This window comes from Vulpes lagopus, chromosome 5 (assembly GCF_018345385.1).
Source record: "Vulpes lagopus strain Blue_001 chromosome 5, ASM1834538v1, whole genome shotgun sequence".
Lineage (NCBI taxonomy): Eukaryota > Metazoa > Chordata > Mammalia > Carnivora > Canidae > Vulpes > Vulpes lagopus.
Genome location: NC_054828.1, coordinates 85,131,430 through 85,156,457, shown reverse-complemented (window position 1 = coordinate 85,156,457; position 25,028 = coordinate 85,131,430). Strand labels below are relative to the sequence as shown.

At 45.0% G+C, this 25,028-nt stretch overlaps 1 protein-coding gene across 7 annotated transcripts in view; it reads left to right on the top strand.

Annotated features, from left to right (window-relative positions):
- The window catches only part of SLC4A5 (solute carrier family 4 member 5), a 118,626-nt gene that overhangs the window by 44,192 nt on the left and 49,406 nt on the right, over positions 1-25,028 (top strand). For 6 of the 7 annotated variants that reach the window (XR_005987717.1, XM_041754342.1, XM_041754339.1 and 3 more), the window contains one exon: positions 8,600-8,729. Coding sequence is in view for 6 of the 7 variants with exons in the window: in XM_041754342.1 (XP_041610276.1) it covers positions 8,600-8,729 (130 nt within the window). In the remaining variant the exon portion in view is untranslated. Of the gene's footprint in view, positions 1-3,513; positions 4,194-8,599; positions 8,730-25,028 lie in introns of those variants that run through there. The other variant, XM_041754346.1, reaches the window with a different exon arrangement.

The following is a 25,028-nucleotide window of genomic DNA, read 5'->3' as shown; positions in this document are numbered from 1 at the left end:
CTCCTCCTCCAGGGCTTCAGTGTCATTGTTCTCTTTTCTCTGTGGGGTCTCCTGCAAATGCTCGAGGTCTCTCTGATCTCATATTGAGATTGATGCCCTTCCTGGGGAATACTGAGGGATCTTTTATTTGAATCTGGTTGAATCTCCCTATTTGCCCAACACATCAAGATCCTCCAGCCTTGGTTCCATCCAGAAGCCTGTAGGGGAGCTGGCAGTGCCCTTGCCAGGCTCTTCCGGTCCTCTGATGCAGCAACTCCCTCAGGCAGAGTCAGGGCCCAGGCCAAGGTTTCTTTTCCTTGGCCTTCCTTCTTTTCTTGCTTTGGCCTGTTCTTCTATTGTTTCACTCCCCTCTTTTACTGATTCCTCATTCTTTCTTATTCTAACTATTTTCCCTTCAGTGACTCAACATTCTTTATAACTCTTACACTTGTGGTTCTTAAGAAGGTACACAGAAGAAAATTTCCATACCCTAGAATTTCATATAAGAGGCACTCATGATTAAGAAGGTAATTTGATCACAAGTATCAAAAACCTATCTGAGCTGGCTTGGGCAAGGAGGGCGTGTGTGTGTGTGTGTGTGTGTGTGTGTGTGTGTGTTATTACAAGCCCAAAGAAGTCTCTCACAATCCCAAAGCAAAATAAACAGCCAGGATCAGCAAGTGGACACCATACCTCTCAATCCCCTCTCCAGGACTGATGGCCTCTTCCCCTGCCTTTCCTGAGGTTCTACTCCATTCCCCTCTTTCTATAGCCTTTTCTGCATCTCTGTGCCCTTGCCTTCCAGTTTACATGCTCTCTCTTCCAGAAACCATTGAGAAAAGCCCCAGTTATCTTAGAGACTCAATTCAAAATTTTCGGGCTTGGGTCAGATGTCCCATGAACTGTTTGTGGTCTAATTAGCTATAGCCAAGAGGCATAGGTCATACATTCCACAAACACAGTTGCCTTTGGGGGTGTGTGGCTGGTCTGATACCCCCTAAAACTACCAATGACGGGAAGGATTCCTGTTAACACCAAAGGAGGTATATTCTCTTCCTCTTCTCTCAGAGGGTACATTTGGAGTTTTAGGAAAGATTCCTAGGAAAAAAACTTTACTGTCCATGAAATGAGGACTTGGGGCCTTCACATGGCCTCTCAAGACCACCCCCCTCACACAGTTGCAAGAATGATTTTAGAACCCTAGGTCAGTTCCCATTTCCCAGTATTCAGTGACCTTCAGCTACCCAAAGTCTCCACTCGGCTCTACCCACAGCAGCATTTCCTTGTCCTTGGCTGCTTTCTTGCCAAGCCTAATCCAGCTGATACACTCATGAGTGTTAATCAGTGAAATTCATTCACCCAGCAAATATTTATTGAGTGCCCATGCTGGTGAGCTCTGTGCTGACTCCAACCTTGCAAAGCTGGCTATCTAGAGATTTGTGTGGAGCCCAAGAGAGAGGGAGGGAACTTCTGAAAGGGCTCACCCAAAGCCCAGGGCCCCAGGACCCAGTCCTCAGCTTGACTTCCAGACTATCCTCATAGCCTTCTCAGTCTTTACTAGGAATTAAAGGCTTGCTGGTGTATAGTACACTAGATCATTTTGTGCTTTGCTAATCCAATGACTGGACAGTTCCCACTCAGTAAAAGCACAATTCTACTTGCTTCTTTTATTGTGCTTCTTGATGCTTGCTCCAGCACTGTTATGCTTCTCCCAGCAACTGCTGGCACAGTCCAGTCCTACAGCCGTCACTATGTGACTCTCAGCTGTGTGCTATCAACCATAGTGGCTATTACCTGTGGCATTTCTCATTATGTGGATTAACTTCTGATGTGCTGCATGTGCATGGGGCCCACAGTGCATTAGAGTCACCCTGACCTGGGAGCCCAACATGTGGTGTGCTAAACCCTCTATGGGCAGGAGGGAGGGGAAGACAGGGTAGAAGGGCCTCAGGGTAGCGTGGGAGCAGCATGGGCATTTAGAGGTTGAAAAGGATTGAGCCCTTAGAATATTTAAAAGAATGTGGGGTCTCGTGTTTCAAAGTAACCATGCTTGGTCAATAATGTTCCATGAAGCTGGTTTCTCTCTGTCCCCAACCTCAAACCCAAATTCCTGATCCTCTACCTCTTCAGCTACTTCTGCAATGGAAGTGCCAGATACCATCACTCAGTGGGTGTTTCTGAGAGCCTGTGGACAGTGAGGACTGGCAATAGTGGACTTGATGACTGGTAATAATGGAGAAAGTTATCAGACCTGTTGGCAACAACAATAATAGCGATAGCATTTATTGTGTGACTGGTGTATACCAAGTACTGCGCCAACTACATCACATATATTATCTCACTTAATGGCCACCACAATCTAATGAGATAAGTGTTATTAACCCCACTTTATAGATGGGGAAACCAAGGCTCAGAGAGCTTAATGCTTTGCCAACATCCTAGTGCTAATAATTAGCAAAGTCAGGTGTTAAATCCAGGTATGGGCTCTTAGAGCACCACACAAATAAAGAGAATCCTTTGGCATCCTTGGTGATCTCTCTTTGGGTGTTTCTGTGGTGTTTCTGGGCAGTCCACACCTCCTGACCCAGTATTGCATGTAGTAGCTGCCCAGTGGCACTCAGGAGGAGATGGGGTGACTTCAGCCACATGGCAGTGTGACCTGGAGAGCCTGGGACCCTGGAGGAGGTACCTACATCCTCAGTATCCTGTCCTGTTGAGAAGCCCACCATGGCAGAAACTCCTGGATGGTGATGTTTGCTTGGATCCCAGCACCTAAACAGATACCTCTGATCTGCTGCTGCTGTTTTCTCAACTTTAAAGTGGGCATTCTAGATCCTTGAGCCTCATGTATGAAAATGTGGTGAGTGGGGCCAGCTGCAGGTGGGCAGTGTTGGGTGGAGGATGTTAGCAAACTTTGCTTTCCTCTGGGATCCCCTAATTTGGGGCCTGGTGGGACCATCTATGATGTAAACTGGGTTTCCCATTTTTCATCTGTGAAGTAAAGGGCTTGGATTCGACAGTGGCTAAGCTCCCTCCTAACCCTGAGACTTAGAGAATTCAGGGCTCAGTGCCCCTTGGAGCAGCAGCCGCCTAGTGACCTCTAATCAACCTTGGCACATTCTAAGTACTCAGTAAGCACTTGTTGAAATGAACCCAGGAGATTAGGAGTGTCTCAGCAGAGCAAAATAATTCCCTGTGGGGTTCACCACACACCCTCGAGTAACCAGTCCTCACTGTCCACGGGCTCTCAGGAAATACCTACTAAGTGATGGTATCTGGCACGTTTGTTGTAGCTGAAGAGTTAGAGGATCAGGAGTTTGGGTTTGAAGTTGGGGACAGAGAGAAACCAGCTCCATGGAATATTATTGACCAAGCGTGGTTGCTTTGAAACACGAGACCCCACAGCAACCCTCCCTAACTACCCCACCTCCTCTGGGGCTGTGTAGCCAGAGAACTCTACCTTGGCAGCCACTCTCCAGCCAGCTCCCCTGCAGCCAAGTCTCTTAAGGAGGCCCCAGGGAGTCTCCTGGCAAATCCTACTTCTGCCTTTATAAAGGGGCCTGAGGAGAGGTGCTTGGGCTCTCCTGGAGCCCTCATAGTGGAGGGGGGACGGGGCAGTTGCACCAGCGCTCTCACAGGACTGCTGCTGCTACTGCCCTTGCTGCTGTGAAGACCTGGCTGCCTGCTCCAGCCTCTGAGGCACCACTAAGCTCTTCTCTTCTCTCTCTTCTCTCTCTGGTGCACTTGGGACCCCCACCCCTCACATTGCTCTCTCACATTTTCTCTCTCTCTCTCTCTCTCTCTCTCTCTCTCTCTCTCTCACACACACACACACACACACACACACACACACACACACACACACCTCTCATACCTCCGGTACCTTTAATTCACCCTCAATACAGTATTTCTTTCTACTCACAATCTCTCTCACACTTACTACATCTCTTTTCTCTCCCACACACAGCCCTCCCTCCACCTCTGCAGTCTTTCCCATATTCCCCCCTCCCCTCCCGTCTCTGGTCTCTGTCTCTTGTCTTCTCTCCTCCACGCCACCCCTGGTGCTTAACCGGAAACAAAAGTGAGTTTGTTGTGACCTGGTGGGGAAGAGGACGTTTGGAGGCAGTGGCCAGGGGGCAGCAGCAGAAACAGACTGGGGCCAGAGGCAGTGCCAACAGCCGGAGACCCCAGCACTCAGCCATTCCAGGGAGCAGGTAATGTCCCAGACAGAGCTACTTCAGGCATCCTGCTCTCTGCCCTGTCTCCTCTTTCTGTGATTGTTTCATTTACTTGTCTTCTTATTTGGCCTTGAAGGGGAAAGGGAATTCCAAGCTTAGGGAGCAGTAGGTACCAGGATCCAAGGAATGAGGTGCCCTCCTCTTCAGAGAACTTTGTATGGTCTGATGCGGCTGGGGTCCAGGCTATCTGGGATTGAGGGTGGCTGGGGTCTGGAGTGTCTGAGGTCAGGGATGGCTGGGGTCAAGGGTATCTGGGGTTAAGGGTGACTGGGTTCCAGGGCAACTGGCTGAGGAACATGATAGAATCTAAGTAGGCAGGTAAGGGCCAGATCACAAGGGATGTTTTAAACCATGTCATAGACCTTCGGCTCTAGGTAATACAGAGCCTATTAAGGGTTTTTAATATAGAGAGTAACGTGATCAAACCTACATTTTTGAAAGAGTGGTTCTTGAACTGTGATTTCATGGAGAACTGGTGTGTCTCTCAGAATCAAAAAGTCATAGTCTTCTCCCAATTTAAAGAAAAAATAAGGTTATTTGTTCAATTAGTTTTTCTTCTGTAAAATTTCCTTAACCTTTGATGTCTGCTAACAAGTATTAGCAACCAATAACCCAGTGAAAGGACTATGTTTAAAGTAATGGAAAAATTCAGAAATAACATTCATCTAAATAAATGTGGTAGATTGAGCTACATACAGATAAATTAATAGTACTGCTAGTAAAATTATTTCTTACTCCTATGCAAAAGCTTTTACAGTGCTGCCCAAAGAGCACCATGACTCCCAGGAGTGTGTCACGTGTACATGTTTGAAATGTTTTAAAAGCAAACTTTGCTGCCACATAGGGAATAGAGGTGGATTATGCAACCAGAGACAGTGGGAGCAGTAAGAGGCTCTCACAGTGTTAGGAACAGGAAATAATGAGAACCTGAAATAAGATAGTGGCATTGGGTAGGAATAAAATGGAGAGAGCTGAAAAATATTTAGGAAGCAAGAGAAAGAAGTTAGTATTTGATTGGACATGAATGGTGAGAAAGAGGCTTCAGGAGGGAGTCCAATATTTCTTATCTCAATGGCTGGGTAGTTAGCAGTGCTATATCATTCAAAACAGAGAAGGGCAGAGTTAGGGTATTGGGATAAGGGAACCATTATGAATATATTGAAGTTGACTTGTGAAGGCTACAGAACTCCCAGATGGAGTAATCCAGTTGACAGTTGGAAATGCTCAATACAGGCAGGTCTGGAGGCATGAGTGACCTCATCTACTCATCTATAGGGTGACATCATGAAGAACACAAGATGGTGTAGGGTGTACAAAGAGAAAAGAGAAGGCCAAGGAGAAATCTCAGGAAAGATGAAGATTTATGTAAGACAGGAAAGAGGGGCCAGGGAAAGATATTGAGGAGTCCTTGAAGAGATAGGAAAAAATATCAAGAAAGTACTGCATTATGAGAGCCAAGAGTAGCATGTCGGTTCAGAGGGAGCAGTCAGCACCACTGATGACCCAAAGAGATAGGCCAGACCTGCTGGTTTGCTTGGTTTTATTAATTTACTGGTTTGAGAATAAGATAACAAGATCAATCTGAAGACAGGGTTGTATGCTCAGGTGCATAGCATAAATGAGATGAGCAGGGTATAGCAGGGAGTAGTGGGGGTTGTGGCAAACTAAGAAGCATATGCCCATTACATTGTGTGTCAACTATACTCAAAAGGACTTTTAAAAAATGGATATGCCCATCTAAAGGAAGCAGCCATCACTCAGTCCTAGTTGATTGTTGTCAGGAAGGAATGTAGGCACAGTCATCAGAGCATCTGAATTTTCAAGAAAAATCAGAAATCTGGATTGTTAAATGAAATATCATAATTCTTTATGTTAGCAATAATTTCAAAAAAACTTTTATACTCTGTGAGAACTAAATTAAGCATATCTTTGAGTTGCCAGTTTGAAATCTCTGTCCCTTAGAGTGATGGGGCTGAACCAGTTGCATCAGGTTGGAAAGTGACTGGGTAAGGAGAAGGTGGAGACCACTCCTTCAAAAAATTGGAGGGAAAGGAGAGCTTGGGTGGCAGGCAGAGTCAGGGAAGAGTGTTCTAGAGTAGGAAGGACTGTTTCTAGACTGGGAGAAAAATAGTGGAGAGATGAAGTTGAAGACCAAGGTAAGGAAAGACTAGTTGATAAAATTATGACCCAGCAGAAGGGAATAAATGTGGCCAGAGATTAAGTTGGAGGAAGGACTCCTTTGTTCAAAACCGAACTACAAAGTGGTAAGGATACAGAAGAACTAGATGTGATCGATTTCACATCTAGAGGCCTTTAGTTCCTTGGTGGAGTAGATAGGAGATGGATCAAGAGGCTTGAAGAGAGGAGCAAAGGTTAAGAATGGCACCAAGGGGCATGCTGACAAGGATGAGTGGGAAGTGGCTGCACTTCTAAGACCTGTACTGTAGGATGGTTGTTTCCAGCAAGGCCCATGAGCCTGGGTGCTGGGGTTGGTGGTGAAGGGGATTAGTACCTGTTACACTCCAGGCCCATGTCATGTGTCTTATACTCCTTATCCGATTTATTTCCTTGTTCTTCCCAACAATGCTGCTCACTCAGACTGAATTCACTCATAAGCAGTGGCAACTCTTGGATTCATACTTATGTCTAGTTGGATTGCAAGCCCATTGTGCACCTCCTCTCTACCAGACCACAGTACCACACTGCCTCTCTCTGTGCCCCCAGGACAATCTTTCAGAAGTGACTGGGTCAATGAATTCTTGTTTGGGCATTGGCTGCCTGGTTTTACTGGGTAGTCAAGAAGTAAGAGTGGGGAGTACAATGACAGAGTAGTTGAAATTATTGACCATTGGGTATCCATGGGGAAATAAGTGAGGGTCGGTGGGTATGATAAATTGCAGGGATGCAGGGCCTTGGAGGAAGGGGAAGACTTGATGAAGCCCAGGAGACAGTCAATGAAAGACTGAACCAGGGCAGGGGCAAAGGGATTGGTGAGGAGGGAAATATTCTTAAAAACTTTCAAATGGGGGTGGAGGTGAGAGAAAGTAGTTGAGGTGAAGATGACTCCAGGGTGTCTAGCCTGTACAGTTGGGTAGACAGCCCTGCTTTTAACCAAGGCTTTCCTCATCATGTCCTGCCCCTCTCTTGCTCACCATGCTCTAGGCACAATGGCTAGCACACTCTCACTTCAGGGTCTTTGAAACACATGGAGCACTCTTTTTTTTTTTTTCCCCCCAGAGGTGCAGAAATGGCTCATTCTCTTCCAAGTCACAATTCAAACACACATTCCCCAGAGAGGTCTTTCTTAACCAATCTAATATAGTTCTCCAGTTGCTTTGTTTTCTTTTTCTAAATTTTTATTTATTTATTTATTTGACAGAGTGAGCACAAGCAAGGGGAGCAGCAGACAGAGGGGGCGGGAGAAGCAGACTCCCCGCTGAGCAAGGAGCCTGATGTGGGGCTCAATCCTAGGACTCTGGGATCATGACCTGAGCCAAAGGCAGATGCTTAACCCACTGAGCCACCCAAGTGCCCCTCCGGTTGCTTTATCTTTTTTTTTTTCAGAATGGTTATCACTACCTGAAATGATCATTTATGCTTTTGTTTACCTGTTGATTATTTGTTTCTGCCACTAGAACAGACATTTGAGACAGCAAGGATGTATGGGCCTTCATCCCAGCTTTGTTTGCCAACACCTGGAACAATGCCTGGCATATAGTAGACTTTCATGAAATACTGAATGAGGGGAAGGAAGGAAGGGAGGCAGGAAGGGGAAGCATGTTGGGGAAGGGCATATGTTCATGTTGGAATGCTAACTTTTGAGGTGCCTGAGATACACCCAGGAGGTGACATCCCTGGGCAGTCAGAAAGCAGGCCAGGATCTCAGGAATAGGTTGTCACCTACCCATGAAGAAGGTGGGCTCTTGTGGCACACCGGTACAAGCATGTCCTTTCACAGATTGACTGTTTCTTCAAGGCCAACACTCGGAGTTGACTGGTTTGGGGCCCAGTGGGAAAAGGGGTCCCTCTGGGTTTGGTATGCTGAAGTTGGGTCAGAGTTTTTCTCACTTCTCACTTTTCTGTTTCCCATCCTTGCTGTCACCCAGCTTTGGCCATTTTCTATCCATTGTCAGCTACAAGACCCTGGAGTCTGAATCCAAACTAAAACCTTTTATCTCTTTATCTCAAAGAATATCTCACATCCAACTCTGAGTCCTGAGTCTAGCTTCATCCAGAAGCTGGACTTAGTTTTACTAAATTAGGAAATACTTTTCCCTTGCGATTGGCTCTGGCTCCATTGCAATTGGCCTTGCAGCCCTTGTCCTCCTCCAGGCCATTCAGCAGATCCTGCTGCCCATTTTTTTTTTTTTTTTTTTTTGCAGGGTCTCCAGCTGCTGAGCAGCTCCAGGACATCCTGGGGGAGGAAGATGAGGCTCCCAACCCCACCCTCTTCACAGAAATGGACACTCTGCAGCACGACGGAGACCAGATGGAGTGGAAGGAGTCAGCCAGGTGAGGTGCAGTCCTGGGGGCGGGGAGGTGGGGGCTCCCCCCTGTGGTCTGCCTGGGACCCAGGCTGAGCTGACCCTCCTGGTGGGAAGGACCAGTAACCAGTGGCATCTTGCACCTTGAGTTCTGCTGGGGCACTCTTTGGCCCCTAAAGACCTCCACATCTGCCTTCCTTGGTGTCCAGAACTAGACTGGACACTAAGGAGCAAACAGATACTTATCATTTTGTCTTTATTCTCAAATTAAAATCCAAGTGGGAAAGTAGAACAAACATACATGACACCATGAGAGAATAATAACAAGGACATATATTCTTTCTTGTCAAATGGTTCAAACTAAATGTGATAGAAGGGAAAGCACCAAGGAGCTAGGGTAGGCAAGGAGGGCTTCCTGGAAGAAAGAAATGTAGTCATGAAAAATCAGGTGGAATGGTCCAGTGGGCCTCTGAAGCAGAGTTTGAAGTGGGACAAGCAGAGTGGAGCTCTGGAGGCACATGTGGGGTGGGGGTGGGGGTGGGGGACAGAGGAACTGTGTATATAGAGTCAGTAGAAGGAAAAAAAAAAGAGTCAGAAGACTGTTGAGGAACCACATGGTGAAGACATGGAGCCACGGGAGGATTGGAGTGAGGAGCAGTGTTGGCCGTACCCAGTGGCTGGGACAGAGTGGCCTTCTACCTGAACTGGCCTGATCAGCAACACCAACTGCTACTGAGAGTCTAAGGAAAAGGAAGGATATGGTAGGAGGTAGAAGGGCTGGTGAGAGAGGAGGGACCCTGGGAAGGATGTTGAGAAAGTCCGGAAGATGGACCATACCAATGTTTCTTGACCCTTTTTTTTTTTTTTTTGTATTAGTGTGCCCCTTACCCCTGAGAAATTTTAATTTAACTTTATTAAATTATTATTTGATTTATGTCTAATGAGAGGAATAAAATACTAAGGAACATGATTCTGTCAGATTGGCTTGAACTTTGGAGTGCCATAAATCATGGTGATTGATATTTGAAATTTTTGCTCCCCCAAGACCCCTTTGGGGCTGTTGTTGCCCTAGTTGAGAATGCCTGGACTGTCACCTGTATCTAGGACTGGCTCTTCCCAGGCTGCTCCAACCATGGCCTGGGCTCTTCCCTTACCCATTAACCTCCTTCACCTGGCAGTGACTCTGTAGAGTGGGGAAGAGCAGGTTTGGACATCCCCAAGCCTCTCCCCTACTAATCTCTCCCAGAAGAAAGGCCACTGGGTGGACTACCAAATCCCTGCTGGCCTTGGGGAAGGAATGAATTCCTAGCCACCTGGCCTGCCAGAAGCCCTCGAGCCTTGACCTATCAGCCATTCACTGAGCCCTTACTATATGCTAGATAATTTCCAGGCTCCTCTCACTCAAGCTGCACATTGCCCCTAAGGAGGTGGGAGCTATTCTGATCCCCATTTTATAGATAAGGATACTAAGGTTTAAAGGGCCATATAGCTTGCAAAGGTCAGTGTGCTGGCTGCTGAGCCTGGGATCTAGCCCAGGCCTGTCTGACCCTAGCCTAAGGGCTTCTGCACTTTGTGTGCTTTCCCTATTTTCTCAGCTACCTCTCTCCCCATTCCTCTAACTTCCAGAGACTCTGTTTCGGTTTCCATGGGAATACATGAGCCTGGAGGCAATTCCACTGGAATGGGACATAAATGGAGAAAGTCACAGAGACCAGAGCATCTATTCAGGGCTGAGAAGAGAGGGGTAGGGCATTTTATTTTATTTTATTTAAAGATTTTATTTACTTATTCAAGAGAGACACAGAGAGAGGCAGAGACATAGGCAGAGCGAGAAGCAGGTTTCCTGCAGGGAGCCCAGTGTGGGACTCGATCCCAGGACCCTGGGATCACGACCTGAGCTGAAAGCAAACGCTCGACCATTGAGCCACCCACGCATCCCGAGTAGGACATTTTAAATGACCAGGGCCCGGTCTGGACTCCTGTGGCTTAATGTCTCTGAGGAGCTCGTACTTCTCCTCCCTTCCTTGTCTAAGATGGGCAAATAGAAGGAATGTTGTGAAGGGCCTTCTCAGAGACCCAGGAAGAAGAGTGTGTTTTCCTCACTGGGCGAGGCCTGTATCTGGACCTGTAACAAGTGCCAGGACCAGACCTTCCATGAGGGCTTATCATGTACTCCCACAGAGCCTCAGGGCCCCCAGAGACCTGATTGTCTGTCATCCTAGGCAAAATACTATTTCTGATCTCTGAGAATGGATCCATAGACCTTCTGCACTATAGACCCTGTAATGAAGCTTATAAACTGTAGGAGATGATGTTTCTAGAAGGAGGCTCTTCCTGAAATATAAAGGGGTCTGATCTGAGTTACCATCTGCAAGCTGGTAGGTTTCCCTGCAAGGCTTTCTGAGGACAGCATCTGAGGTGATTATGGAAGGGTCCTGAGTGGACCTCAAACCAATAGTGAGAGGAAAGTTATGGCTCAGAGAAGTTAAAATGGCTGAATGCAATTCCAGGCAGATGTGAGGGAAAAGCAGCTTGGAGGCCAATGTGGGGATAGGAAGCCATGAGAGGAGAGGAGCTCTGACCTCCCTACCTTGAGTGCGCCCCCCGCCCCCTTGCCTTTCTCTACCTAGCCTCCTTTAATCTTTTGTCCAGCTAACCTCATCAGGTCTCTAGCTCATTGCTGGAGGTATAACCAGCAAACCTATAGAAAGGTCAGAGAGAAGGGCATGACCATTGGCCAACATGTCCACCTTGGCCTGGACAGTTGTACTAAGAACTCCTCCAGACAAACCACAACAGTACAGGTACCTGGGGACAGCCATATCCTCCCACAGAAGATCAGGAAGTATTTCCCTCACCTGACAGGCTGGGAGATCTACTCTGGGAAGCTAGAGGTCTTAGAAGTCTCCAGAATCCAAGAATCTGCGAATCCTAGTGGGTTCTGGGCCTCCTTGGGGGTAACAGAGAAAATGATGGTGGTGTGGGGGAATGGACAACCCCTTACACAGACACTTAGGCCCTGGGAGAGTTGCAGGCCTATACCACATCAAAGGGAATGCAGGAAGGGACCCTTTAATAAAAGTATTTAATTTGCTGCAGGAGTGTTTGCTTTATTGAGTTAGGAGATTAACAGAGTGAAAATCTCAAATCCGCAAGGAATTTTCTCTGGTGGTACTTTGTCGGGGGTTATTAGTTTGGAGGATGTTTTGAGCCCTTGACGGATTTAAATGGCTTTTTGCGCTCCACTGAAGCCTTGCCCCTGTGCACATGATGGGGACTGTGTGTGCAGGCGTCACTTCTAGTGTGATCAATGCTAGTAGGTCAGGCTGTTAATAAGATAGATTTTTACTAACTCAGCCTCTTTAACATTCCCGGGAGGAAAATGCAGCTGGCTGTTTGCGGATACTGACCTTGCCTGAAGGGAGGGCTGGGTCAGGTGGGAGTGGGCACACAACCCCCTCACTTCCAGCAAATAATTCACCCAGCATTCTGTCTTCTCTCAAGCCCAAGTCGGCCTGGCTGTGAGGACAGGAAGAGAAGAATGACCTGGGCTGGAACCCACCCAAGTGTGGAGGGCCCTTTGGGGTTACTCAGAGACAGCCAAAGCTCAGAGCCTTTCAAGAGTTCTCAGAGCAAATTCCAAATCCAAGCTGCCTCTGATCCTCCACTCAGAGTGGACAAAGCGAGTGAACTTTCCAGAGGTTCTTATGAGACATACCTGCTTTGAGGATGTTTGTGTGATAACCAGGAAAAGGGCAGAAAGAAAGGCAGGAAAAGTGGGTCGCTTAATTGGGTCAAACCAGATCCATATATTTTCAAAAGCATCTTACTTGTGGAGATGCTTGCACACTTCCTATGTGATAGAGGGGAAAGCCTGAGCTTTGTCTCAGCTTTGAAATTTCTCCCACTTAAGATCTTGTAAAATGCCCCCCTAGTATCATTTCCCTGCTTAGTCTGGGGCAGAAGGCACCCCCAGCCCTCTGCTCACTACTCACCTGTGATCACATGTATAAGTCCAGAGGGGCCTACTTTGTGGATTAAAGCAGAATAGGAAGCTGAGAACTCTTAGCACAGAAGTCAGCAAGCTTCATTCATTCATTTAACTATGTTTTTAAAAGATTTTTATTTACTTAGTTGGGAGAGCACGCATGTGCACATGCGAGCAGGGGGAGAGGCAGAGGGAGAAGCAGACTCCCTGCTGAGCAGGATTCCTGACACGGGGCTCCACCCCAAGACACCAGGATCATGACCTGAGCCACCTAGGCACCCCCATTCATTGAACTGTTATTTACAAAGTGTTCACTGTCTGTAAGCCTGAGCCAGCTGCTGGAGATACCAAAATGAACACAACAGATACTGTCCCTGCTAACTTGGGCTTTCAGTTGAATGGGGCATAGAAGTGGATAAAAAGGCATTTGAGGATGGGGTGCTGTGAAAGCATAGTGTAGGGGCACCTAGCCCAGACAGCAGGGGTGAAGGAAAACAACCAGGAGCAAGAGGTATTCACCCTGAGACCTGAAAGATAGGTCAGAATTAGTGAGGAGAGGGTATGGAAGGGGGGAAAGGAGAGGTCCTTGGAGCAAGGAGGATGGACACACAAAGGAAAGGGCAGAAATGCTCTGTGGCTGGGCTGCAGAGTGAGTGGCCAGAGTTTGCATTGGGCTCCACTCTTGGTATTGGACCTACTGTGGGTCTGGACATGTATAAGGACATGCATCCACTGTTATGGTATCATATACAGTAATTTCACTGCCCTAAATATCTTCTGTGCTCTGCTTATTTGTATCTCTCTCTCCCCTAATCCCTGGAAGCCACTGATCTTTTTACAGGATTTGAGACCTATCTTAACAGGGAGAATTGGCAGGGTTTAGTGACAGGTAGCATGTTGAGGATCAGGACAATCAGGGAGATGCCCAGCTTTCCAGCTTGAGCAAGCAGGTTACTCGGGATAGAAATTTAGGAAACACAAGAGGAATAGCAAGGTTTCATTTTGTTGGGCATTTTGTTTTGTTCTGGTGGATCTTGATGATGAGTTCCCTCTGGGACATGTTCTGTTTGAAGAAACTGCAAGGGGGAAGTGTCCAGCAGGTCGGCATGTAGAGATAGAGGTCTGGAGCTCGGTATAGAAGCACAGATTTGTCAGTGATCAAACCCATTAGAAAAGGGTAAAGTTGGGGCACCTGGGTGGCTCAGTGGTTGAGTATCTGCCTTTGGCTCAGGTCATGATCCCCGGGGGTCCTAGGGTTGAGTCCTGCATTGGGCTCCCTGTGGAGAGCCTGCTTCTCCCTCTACGTTGCTGCCTCTCTCTGTGTGTCTCTCATGAATTTAAAAAAAAAAAAAAACTTTTTTTTTTTTTTTTTTAAAGGGTAAGGCCCTTGAGGTCTGTGAAGTGAGGAGAGTTGCCAGGGCAGAATCTCCAGATCACTAACATTTTGAGGGATGGGCAGAGGGAGTGGAGCCCACCATAGAGTTGAGGAAGAGCAACCAGAGAGGCAGGAGGGAAACAAGAGGAGTGCTGTGTCCTGGAAACCAGGGGCAGGGAGACATTCAAGATGGAAGGAGTGGCCAGGGGCACCTGGGTGGCTCAGTGGTTGAGCATCCGCCTTTGGCTCAGGTCGTGATCCCAGGGTCCTGGGATCAAGTCCCACATTGGGCTCCCACAGGAAGCCTGCTTCTCCCTCTGCCTATATCTCTGCCTCTCTCTCTGTCTCTCATGAATAAATTAATAAAATCTTAAAAAAATTAAAAGGAAGGAGTGGCCAACAAAGGAGGGAAGAAATGAAGAGTATCCATAAGATGGAGAGATGAGAGCAGTCCTGGGTGGCATGGGGTAGAGGGTGGAGAAATCAGAATGGAGGGTGGGTTCCATGGAACAATTCTTCTAAGATGCTTGTCTGTGGAAGGTGGTAGTTAGGACTCTCAAGGGAGGCTTTTGTTCTGTGTCTGTAAGCATAAGAAATCTGAGCATACTGAATGCTGATGGAAAAAAGCCAGATGAAGGAGAATGGTTTAGGAGCTGCTAGGGGGCACGGGGGTGGCGGGGGGAGAGAGGAAGGGGGGTCAGGGTGCACAGCCCTGAGCCCCCAGCTAGGAAGGCCATATCCCTTCTATGTGACAGGCCTGAGGGAGCAGGGCAGCTGCAGAGAGGCTTGGGGGTTCCTCACAGGAGTGGAAGGGCTGGTGACTGCCAGTGCCATTTCTTGTTGGAGAAGGTGAGGAGCCCACGAGCTGAGTGTGGGAGCTGCAGGTAGCCAGGTGGTCCTAAGGCAGGTGAGCTGCTGGCAGGCCTGGGGCCTCCTGTTTTCCTGCAGTGGAGTCATGTGTGGAGATTTGTGGCCAGATGAAAGTTTTTTTTTGTTGTTTTTTTGTTTTGTTTTTCTTTGTTTCTTTGTTCTTTTTTTCTTTTTTTCAGATGAAAGTTTTTAAAGTTGTTTGACTGGCTACTTACTTCCTGGTCTGAATAGTTACACTGTCTTTATCAAGCCGCTTGCACATCCAATAGCTAACATTGTCCTTCCCTCTCCCTCCACTAGTCAAACACTGATATCTGACACTTATGCTGAGAAAGTGGGCAAAAGCGATTTTATGCGGATCAGAACCTGGATCAAGGCCCAGGTAGAAGTAGGCAACGTTCCCCCAGGCCTCAGAGGCCCTGCTTGCAGCCAGCACTCTTCCTGTGAACTGTGTGTCTATCCCCAGGGACTTAGTGATCACTTATAGTAGCACAGCTCAGGGTAGGAGATGCATGAGACCCAACACCCCTAGAGGAGCCACCTTCAAAGCACCTGCCATCAGGTTGGGGAAGCACCAGTCTGCACCTGTGGGGACAGCCAGGCAGTGACACAACACCATCACCTGGTGGGCTCAGGATAGTAAGATAGGATTACCTGGCTAGTGATTGGGATAGGAAGGCTAGCTAAGTGAGGAGAGAGGGCAGGCCTCCGCTTGGATGTGGCTTGACTAGCTGGTAGTTCCTCAGAATCCCTAGAAGCTAGTCAGCAGGAAGATCACCTCTCTACAACCAACAAAATCCTTGGTTGGCTCCCACAGATGCAGTTGTCAAGAGGGAAGAAACCCCACCATCAGACTACCTTGCATGCCAAGACACCAGTTGATTCATCCACCTACATATATATAAGTATATAAATACATATTTGTCTAAATCCAAATATATATTTTTAACTTTTAAATATCTAAATAGCTATCTACTTATAATTTTTTATTAAGGAAAGTTTCACACACCATAAGTAAAACATTTTGAGCCCCCATATATCTATTACCCAGCTTCATCAATGATTAATACTGATCTATCTTCACCACTTTTTTGGTCTGCTTTTAGGAATTTTGTTTCTGCTGCAATGTTTTAAAGAAAATTCCACTTGTTGTAAACATTTTAGCATACAACTTTATGAAATTAGGCTTCTTTTATAAACATAACCGCAATGTCATTATATCTCCTAACAAAATTGAGAACAATTCCTTAATATGATAGTCTACATTCAAATTTCCCTAATTGTCTCAAAAACATCCATTTATTGTTGGTTTATACAACTTCAAATCAAAACAAGGTCCACAAATTGATTTTGGTGGTTATGTCTCCTGTGTTGTCAGGATCAGAACTGTTAGACTCCAGAGATGCTGAAGGAATAGACCTCCCTGAAAACCCTTTGCCAGGTGTTCTTTATGCTAAAGTCAAGAGCCTCCCTGTCTGATATGTCCAGCTCCACAACCATAGCCTAAGTTCAAGTGAGCTGTCAGAGCCTGTGTACGATGGCCAAAGGAGAGAGAAATGCCCCTGTCTTTGTTAGGGCATGTTAGGCCACAAGTAACAGAAGCCCACTCAAACTAACTTATGCAAAAGGAGGGAGCATCAACAGAATGTAGGATGACTTCATAGTACTCAGGGATGGTCAGATATCTCAAGGCCTGGGTGCAGGAAGCCAGGCTGTCCTCTTTCTCTGCTTCTGGTTTCTACTTCTCTCTGGGCAGCTTCTTCACTCTTCTGTAGCTGGCTTCCCCATCCTTGGCTATTCCTTAGCTTCCACATTTGCATCTACTCTAGTCAAGTGACCATCTCTCTTTTTTAAAAAGATTTTATTTATTTATTCATGAGAGACACAGAGAGAGAGAAAGATGCAGAGATACAGGCAGAGGGAGAAGCAGGCTCCATACAGGGAGCCTGATGTGGGACTTGATCCTGGGACTTCCGGACCAGGCCCTGGGCTGAAGGCAGCGCTCAACTGCTGAACCACCCGGGCTGTCCTCAAGTGACCATCTCACTTGTGTAGCTATTTATCCATCCTGATTCCTAATTCTTCAATGACACCTGATTTGCCCAACTTTGGTTGTCTTATCACTGTGACCTAAATCAGAGTTATGGGAAGGTTCAGGAAAGGCTGTTCATGGTTTGGAGAACATACCCCCACGAATGGCAGCAGAGCAGACACACATCCGAAATATGTGTTTTTCACGTATGTAGTAGTGAAGATATGCACTTTATGTAATCTATTCTTTGGCTGCAGTTGTGCTTCTACTGCTAACCAGAATTTGCAGAATTCTTCAGGCCACTGTGAGAGGTGGTAGTTTTGTAACCTGTCCCCCTCTTGGATGAGCACTTCAGAGATCACATCCAATCTTTGTACATTGACATCTATTGTCACTATCAATTCCTAGGGCGGTGGAAAAGTGAAAGCTTTAATCTGTGGATCTAGGAGAACTTTGGAAAGTTTATCTTATCTACACTTTTTCCCTTTCATTCTAAAAATATTTTAGGGGATGTTGTATGAGGTTCTGTGGGAGAATTGAAGTGAGCCATGCATGGATCTGTCCTCAAGATGCTTATGACCTGGTGCAGGTGTCAACAAAATTCTTCTAAGGGACTAATAGTATTTTAGGTTTTCTGACCACATATGATCTTTTTCTTCTTCTCCTTTTCCTTCTCCTTTCTTACTACTTTTTAAAAATGTAAACACCATTCTTAGCTAGCTGGCCATACAAAAGCAAGCTGTGAGGCACTTTTAACCCATGGGATGGGGTTTTTGACCCCTGATCTAGTGTAAAAGGCAGGTGTGTTTTCATATACATGGGTAACTAAAACCCAGGGATATATTGTGGAGTGATGAGGACAGAGCTCTAGAGTCCAAAGGCTTACTCTTATAAGCTGCATGACCTTGAGCAGGTTCCTTCCTTTGAGTCTCTGGCCTCCTAACCTGGACAGTAATAGTACCAGATCTTCCTCAAGGGGCTGATTTGAGGATTCAGTGAGATAATATATGTAAAATACTTAATATAACACCTGGCACATAATATGTGCTCAGTATGATTTAGCCACTGTTGTTATATTGAGTGCCATGTGATAAATGACACAGGATGGAATGGGAGTCAGAGGAAGGAGCAGTCTCTTCAAGCTGGGTCCCTGGGGAGGCTTTGCAGGGATGAAGTGACCTTTGAACTAGGGCCTGAACAGCAGAGGTGGGAGAGAGAGCATCCAGGTAGAGAAGAGGGCCTTTCCTGAGAGGCAGTAAGGAGCAGGTGTTAGCAGACTGTGATGGAGAATGACAAGTCTATAAATGACAGTCCTTTGGAAATAATTACAAAAGCCTCCTGGACACACAGAAAAGTGGCCTTCAGAGAGATTTGATTGAAACCTTTCCCTGAAGGAACCAGTTAGGAATTTGCCAGTAGCTGTGTCTGATGGCACTCACTTAGCTGTGGGCTCTCCCTTACCCATGAATGAAGACATGATATGCAACAGGAAAGACCCTTCACCAAATGCATGAGCTTGGGGGCAGAGTGCCCACACCTATTCCATTGACCACAGCTCCTGGAATGACACACCTCGGCCTCCTCCCTGCCAGCTCACTGCTGAGTGCACTTTTTTGAGAAGTTATTCTCCAGTAATACCCAAATTGCACTGCATAACTAAAGGCCCTGAGAGAAGACTCCTATGCTAGCAAAAGGAGAGACTTTCTTTTTTTTTTTTAATAAATTAATTTTTATTGGTGTTCAATTTACCAACATACAGAATAACACCCAGTGCTCATCCCGTCAAGTGTCCCCCTCAGTGCCCGTCACCCATTCCCCCCCAACCCCCGCCCTCCTCCCCTTCCACCACCCCTAGTTGGTTTCCCAGAGTTAGGAGTCTTTATGTTCTGTCTCCCTTCCTGATATTTCCCACACATTTCTTCAAGGAGAGACTTTCAATCACAGGGAGTTAGTCAGCCATGAAAGCACATGGGATTTGTTCCAGAACAGTCTAGGACAGAGGTGTCCACGTGTCTGGTCCCAGGTAAATTTCATTTGCAGAGATAGAAGATTCCAGACATTTTATCCTATTAAATATTTGAGTCACTTAAACCTCAATCATGATTCTATATCTTTCTAATAATAGTCTGGCTTTCCTGGTGCATCTGCCTGTAAGGAGAGAAAGCAAAGATTACAAGATGACAGTAACTAACTTTGTAACTATTGTAAATCTCATTGTAAATTTAGGTTTATACATCAGTCCTTGTGAATTTGATTGCATTAGTCAGTATCCTTGGACCCAGTCATCTCTGGGACTATAAAAAGACAAATTTCTGAGTCTGTTCTGAGGTGGATACCACAAGAGACTTGTGATGCTTTTGTCTTACTGATACCTTCTAAACTTCCACATATACATGATGACCCTTGATTCATGCCTTCCCACTCAGTCTTTTATACTTTATAATCTTTCAAGTTCACTGGCAAGTTTGGTTTGTGAACATACATACCATATGTATAATTTTAATCAGTTGTAGAAATAACTTTTTGTATTACTTCACATACATATTTTAATGCATGCGTTTATCATTATGTAGTAAGAATTTGCCAAATAAGTTGTAGGAATAGGAAAGAATTAGCTTAGGAGTTCCCCTTTTATCATCTCTTGGTGCCTCTTTCAAAGACTGAACTAGGGAATATCTAATGATATCTCCTAGACATCTCCAGGAAAATTCTTCAATGGCCCATAAGAGAATGAACACTGGACTTTGGTTTCTGCTGAAAATTTCAGGGCATTGATATGACTCAAATTAAGTTAAACAGCTTTGCTGGATGATGGGAGGAAATTCATTCATATTACTTTTAAGAAATGAATCTCTTAAAGTATCAAAATTTATTACCAGCTGGCCCTAGCAGCAAGCAAAAAACACCATGTCTTGATGCTTTGTAACTGATACATGGAAGTCAAGTCTTTGGACAATGGGTAATGGGGTAGGGATGGGAGAGTTACAGAATAAAGTCTGAGGCCATGGAGATGGAGAATCATCACAGTGTTAAGTGTGTACTTCTCAACTTTTATGTGAGTCAGCATAACTTCATCTAAGCAATAAACTCACACAAATAGAAGTCTTACAACAAATGTTTAGAGGCAACATAACCTTAATATTAAAGGTTGCATTCTATACATATTTTTTATCTTTATTTTTAGTGTAAGAAATCTTTGTACTCCACATAGTGCTTGAACTCACAACCCCAAGATCAAGAGTCATGTGCTCTTCTGACTGAACCAGCCAGATGCCCCTATATTTTTTTAATCTTTAAATTTAGGATATTCTAAGGGGAATTTTTAAAAGATTTTTAAAGATATATATATATATATCATATATTATAAAAATATATATATCTTATATATTATAAAAAATATATATATATATATATTTTTTTTGAGATAGAGAGAGAGAGGCAGAGGCACAGGAAGAGGGAGAAGCAAGCTCCATGCCTGGGAGCCTGACATAGGACTCGATCCCAGGTGTCCAGGATCAGGCCCTGGGCTGAAGGCAGCGCTAAACCACTGAGCCACCCGGGCTGCCCTCTAAGGGGAGTTTTTACAAACAAATTAACCAGGACACAATTTAATAATAATGATATGCAAAATAAGCACAGAAAGAAATGACCTTCACTCCAATCAAAATGTTTATCTATATTCTCCAGATTTTACTCTTAGCTGACCGCGCACATGGCCTGCTCAGTGTCCCCTTAAAGACCTGTGTCTTCTTTTTAAAAGTACTGATGTCCACTTCTCAGGCCCCTGAGATTCTGGTGTCATTAGCCTGGGATTCAGCCCTCAGTGTTGGAATTTGTAACAAGCTCCCAGATGCCATGAATGCATATGAGGTCAAGAACCACTGATATGCTAGCCAGGGCAGGGCAAGTGGGGTTATAATTTAAATCTCTATCTGAGGATAGAGCTACAATTCAGGTCTCCTAGTTTTCAGCTTTTTCCAGGGCCTAAAAGGAGAACCTCCTCTTCTTCTCACAACCTGGGTTTAAGTGTTGGAAAGCCTCAGGGGTACCTGGTAGTTTGTTCTGTGACACTTTCTACTACTGTTGGTATTAACTCCACAGCAGCTTCTGTGCAGCTTCTGTGCAGCAGTTGTATCTGTGGCCAAGTTACAAGTCACAGAAAAGGCCTCGGTTTCAGATTCCCTTTGCATGACAGAGAACTGCTTTCTGTGACATGTGACTCTTCAAGGTTCTGTCCAGCTCCACCCCAGCCAGAAGAAGGGTACCTGGTGCCTGCCCCCCGCCTGGACAAAATCCCTGCAAGTTCTTTTCCAGCCAGAGATTTTCTTTCCACTTGACCTGCTTCCCCAACTCTAATTCCCTACTTTCTGAAGCCAATCATGGTATAAAGGTCATTTTGTAATGAGTTGCTTGGGATTACACATTAACCATTTTATCAGGCTTCTGAGAATTTTTAAGCAAGGTTCTGGTCAGAGACTTTTTAGAGAGCCCATTCCTTTATTCATTCTGAAAAGTGGTTAAACCCCCGTCATTCTTCAAAGCAAGACTTTACCCACTACATCAAGATTTTAAAAGCATCTGAGGTATTTTTCTGTGCAACCAGGTTTAAGAATCATTATCCTAGGATAGTGGTTCTTAAAGTGTGGTCCCTAGATCACAGCATCAGCATCACCTGGGAACTTGTTAGAAATGTCCAAATCCTTGGTGCAGTCTCCCCTCTACCCGACACCTATGAAATCAGAAACTTTAGGATTGAGACCCAGTAATCCATATTTTCCTAAGCCTAAACCAGTGATACTGATGTGTGTGTAAGTTTGAGAACCCTGTCCTCAGTGTTTACAATTGGAGAAATAGGAAGACTGGGAGAGGTTTGAGAGGAAGTGACCCTCTTGATGGGCAGTGGAAAATGAAGGGGTCATATCTGGAAAACAGGAAAAAAGGCATTTTACTATATAGATCCACAACCCTTAAAAGTAATCTGAAGACCAGCAGTGTAGGCGTGCCTGGGAACTTATTAGAAATGCAGAATCTGAGATCACCCCCAAATCTGCTGAATCAGAATCTGTATTTTAACAGTATCTCTGTGTGATTTGTATGTACATTAAAATTTGAGACACACTGATATAGAGTATGTACTCCAGTTATAAAAATTAGGGAAACAAAATTTAAAAATGGCCATGCTAGGAAGGAGACTCTGGAGATACAGTTCTGCCTTTCAGCTGGTGTTCTCAAAGCCATTCTAAGAGAAAGAGAACATGTTTCCTCTTGTATAAGGAGGGTGGGACCCATGTGCACAGAGCTACTTGTCTGCATTGGGACCCCAGACAAGTCCAACTTCCCTAAGTGACACAGTTCTATATGATTCCAGAGTAAGGGCTCCTCAGTCCTCAGGGCACTGTTATATAAACTGGGAGTTTCCATGGCCAGGCCACCCTCCTGAAGGAGTGACCATCTAGGCATCTGATACCTATTTTACAAAATCTCTAGGCAAGGCAATTCTAATAGGCAGCCAAAATTGAAAACCATCACTCCAGATCTTGGGTCCTCTGTGTTTCCATGTTCCACTCAAGGTAAAAGTGAGCTCAAAGTCTAGTAGTTACCATTAAAAATATAAAATTAAGTTTCAGGGCACAGGCTAGCTGTTTCAACATCTAGATTCCCAAAATAGTTGCAAGGAGGACCTGGAGAGGTGTTTCTAGTAAAGTTGTTGAGCATCCTGGAATTTTTTTGAAATCAAGTTCTCAAGGGATGTTGGTAGTAGGAGACTAGATCTGATGTTGTCCTGAACCTGAAAATAGGTAACTTTGCTTTTCTGCAGACTATGTTCAGGTAGGTTGATGTCTTTGTTTGTATATAGAACTAATGTTTTATGAGACCTAACACAGTATAAATAGCAGAAATTCAGGGAGGCAGAGAGAGCCTATTGTCTGTGCCACCTGGAGTTAATAGAGGATGTTTCAAAGTGAAACCTCAAAGTTTCACCTACTCCATCCAGGTAGAGTTGTATTAGTATAGGCAGAAAACTGAAGAATGGATGTCATGGCAGAGAAATGCCTGAGAAGGTTCACCCAGGATGTTTATGAGACAGTATAGAAAACAGTCAACCCAAGTGGCCCCATGTACTGGGATATGTCACACCTTTGAGTGGATAGGGCAAGACCGTGGACTAGCAAAGGGTCTTCAGTGGCAAGGTGACAGTATAATTTATCTTGCATATTAAAAAAAAAAACAGCAATGTGATTGCTTGCATGGGAGAAAGACTCTCAAGGAGAAGGTAAGCATCTTCTCAGTCAGAACATTTGGACTGATCCTTTGATCTCTTCCTTACAAAACCTTATATATATATATTTTAAAGATTTTATTTATTTATTCATGATAGAGAGAGAGAGAGAGAGAGAGAGGCAGAGACATAGGCAGAGGGAGAAGCAGGCTCCATACAGGAAGCCTGACATGGGACTCGATCCCGGGACTCCAGGATCACGCCCTGGGCCAAAGGCAGGCACTAAACCGCTGAGCCACCCAGGGATCCCCAACAAACCCTTATATTAATACAACTTTTAGGAAACCTTTGTACTGACTTCATACAGACTTGGATCTACCAGAATTTAGCTGATGTTCCCCCAAAACAGATTTTCCCATTTAAAAAAGCTGCACTTTGGTAAATATGAGGCAAGTGTATGTGTGGCATCCACTCCAGTTTCCATAGTGAATTTTCTAAACCTTCCACCTTATGTCCATTTGAGCCCCCAAGGCCCTGCCAGGCACCTGGTTAACTGATCTCAAATAAATGTAGTAAGTCAGGATGTCAAACATTCGTAATGCAAAGTTCTCACACAATTGTGTAAAGAGGAAATCTGATAAAGGAAAAAATGTCCAACCTCATTTGTAATTCAAAGAATGCAAATATGATGTAAATTTTCAATTACCAAAGGAACAGAAGTGAAAAAAGAGAATATCAGGATTTGAGAGACTTCAGGGTAATGTGAGGTTTCCTGTACATTGACAGAGATGTAAATTGGCAGAAGCTTTCTGGAGAACAGTTTGGGGATGTATATCACACACTTAAAAATATGCAGACACAGCAATTCCACTTCTGAGAGTTTATCCTAAGGAAATTATTGAGCAGGACCAAGGATATTCAAGCCAGCCTTGTTTGTAATAAAGATTAATTAGAAATAACCTAAATGTCACTAAGGAAATTATTGAGCAGGGCCAAGGATATTCAAGCCAGCCGTGTTTGTAATAAAGATTAATTAGAAATAACCTAAATGTCACCAAGAAATAACCTAAATTCATATCAACTGTGGTCCATTCATATAATAAAATAATACTAAAGAGCCTTTAAGATGGGGGCACATGGGTGGCTCAGTGGTTGAGCATCTGCCTTTGGCTCAGGGCATGATCCTGGGGTCCTGGAATTGAGTCCCATATCGGGCTCCCTGCAGGGAGCCTGCTTCTTCTCCCTATGTCTGCCTTCCTTGCTCTCTGTGCTTTTCATTAATAAATAAATAAAATCTTTTTTAAAAAACCTTTAAGATGATACGAATATTTATAGACATTTGTGGACATGAAATAATCTCCAATAGATATTAGGTCCTTATGGTATTTTTTTTCTTATGGTATCCTTAATGTAAAACTGTGTGTGTACATGTACACATGTGCTTTCATAACCATGATAGGCATGGAGGGGTGCTTGGGTGTCTCAATTGGTTAAGTGTCAGACTCTTGATTTCAGCTCAGGTCATGATCTCAGGGTGGTAGGATCGAGCTCCACGTTGGGCTCTGCTCTGGCATGGGGCCTGCTTAAGATTCTCTCTCTGTCTCCCCCCCCCCTTTTACCCCTTTACCCCTTCCCTCCCCTCCCCCTCAAGTGCATGCTCTTTCTCTCTCAAAAATAAGTAAATAAAACAATAATGATAGTCCTTGAAATATCAACCATGGTGTCCTCTGGTTACAAGATCTTTGAATGCCTCTACTTTATTTTTTATTGTTTCTAAAATTACAACAGCAATGTTATTTATTTTACATTAGTTACTGACACAGTATGTGCATTATATGCTGG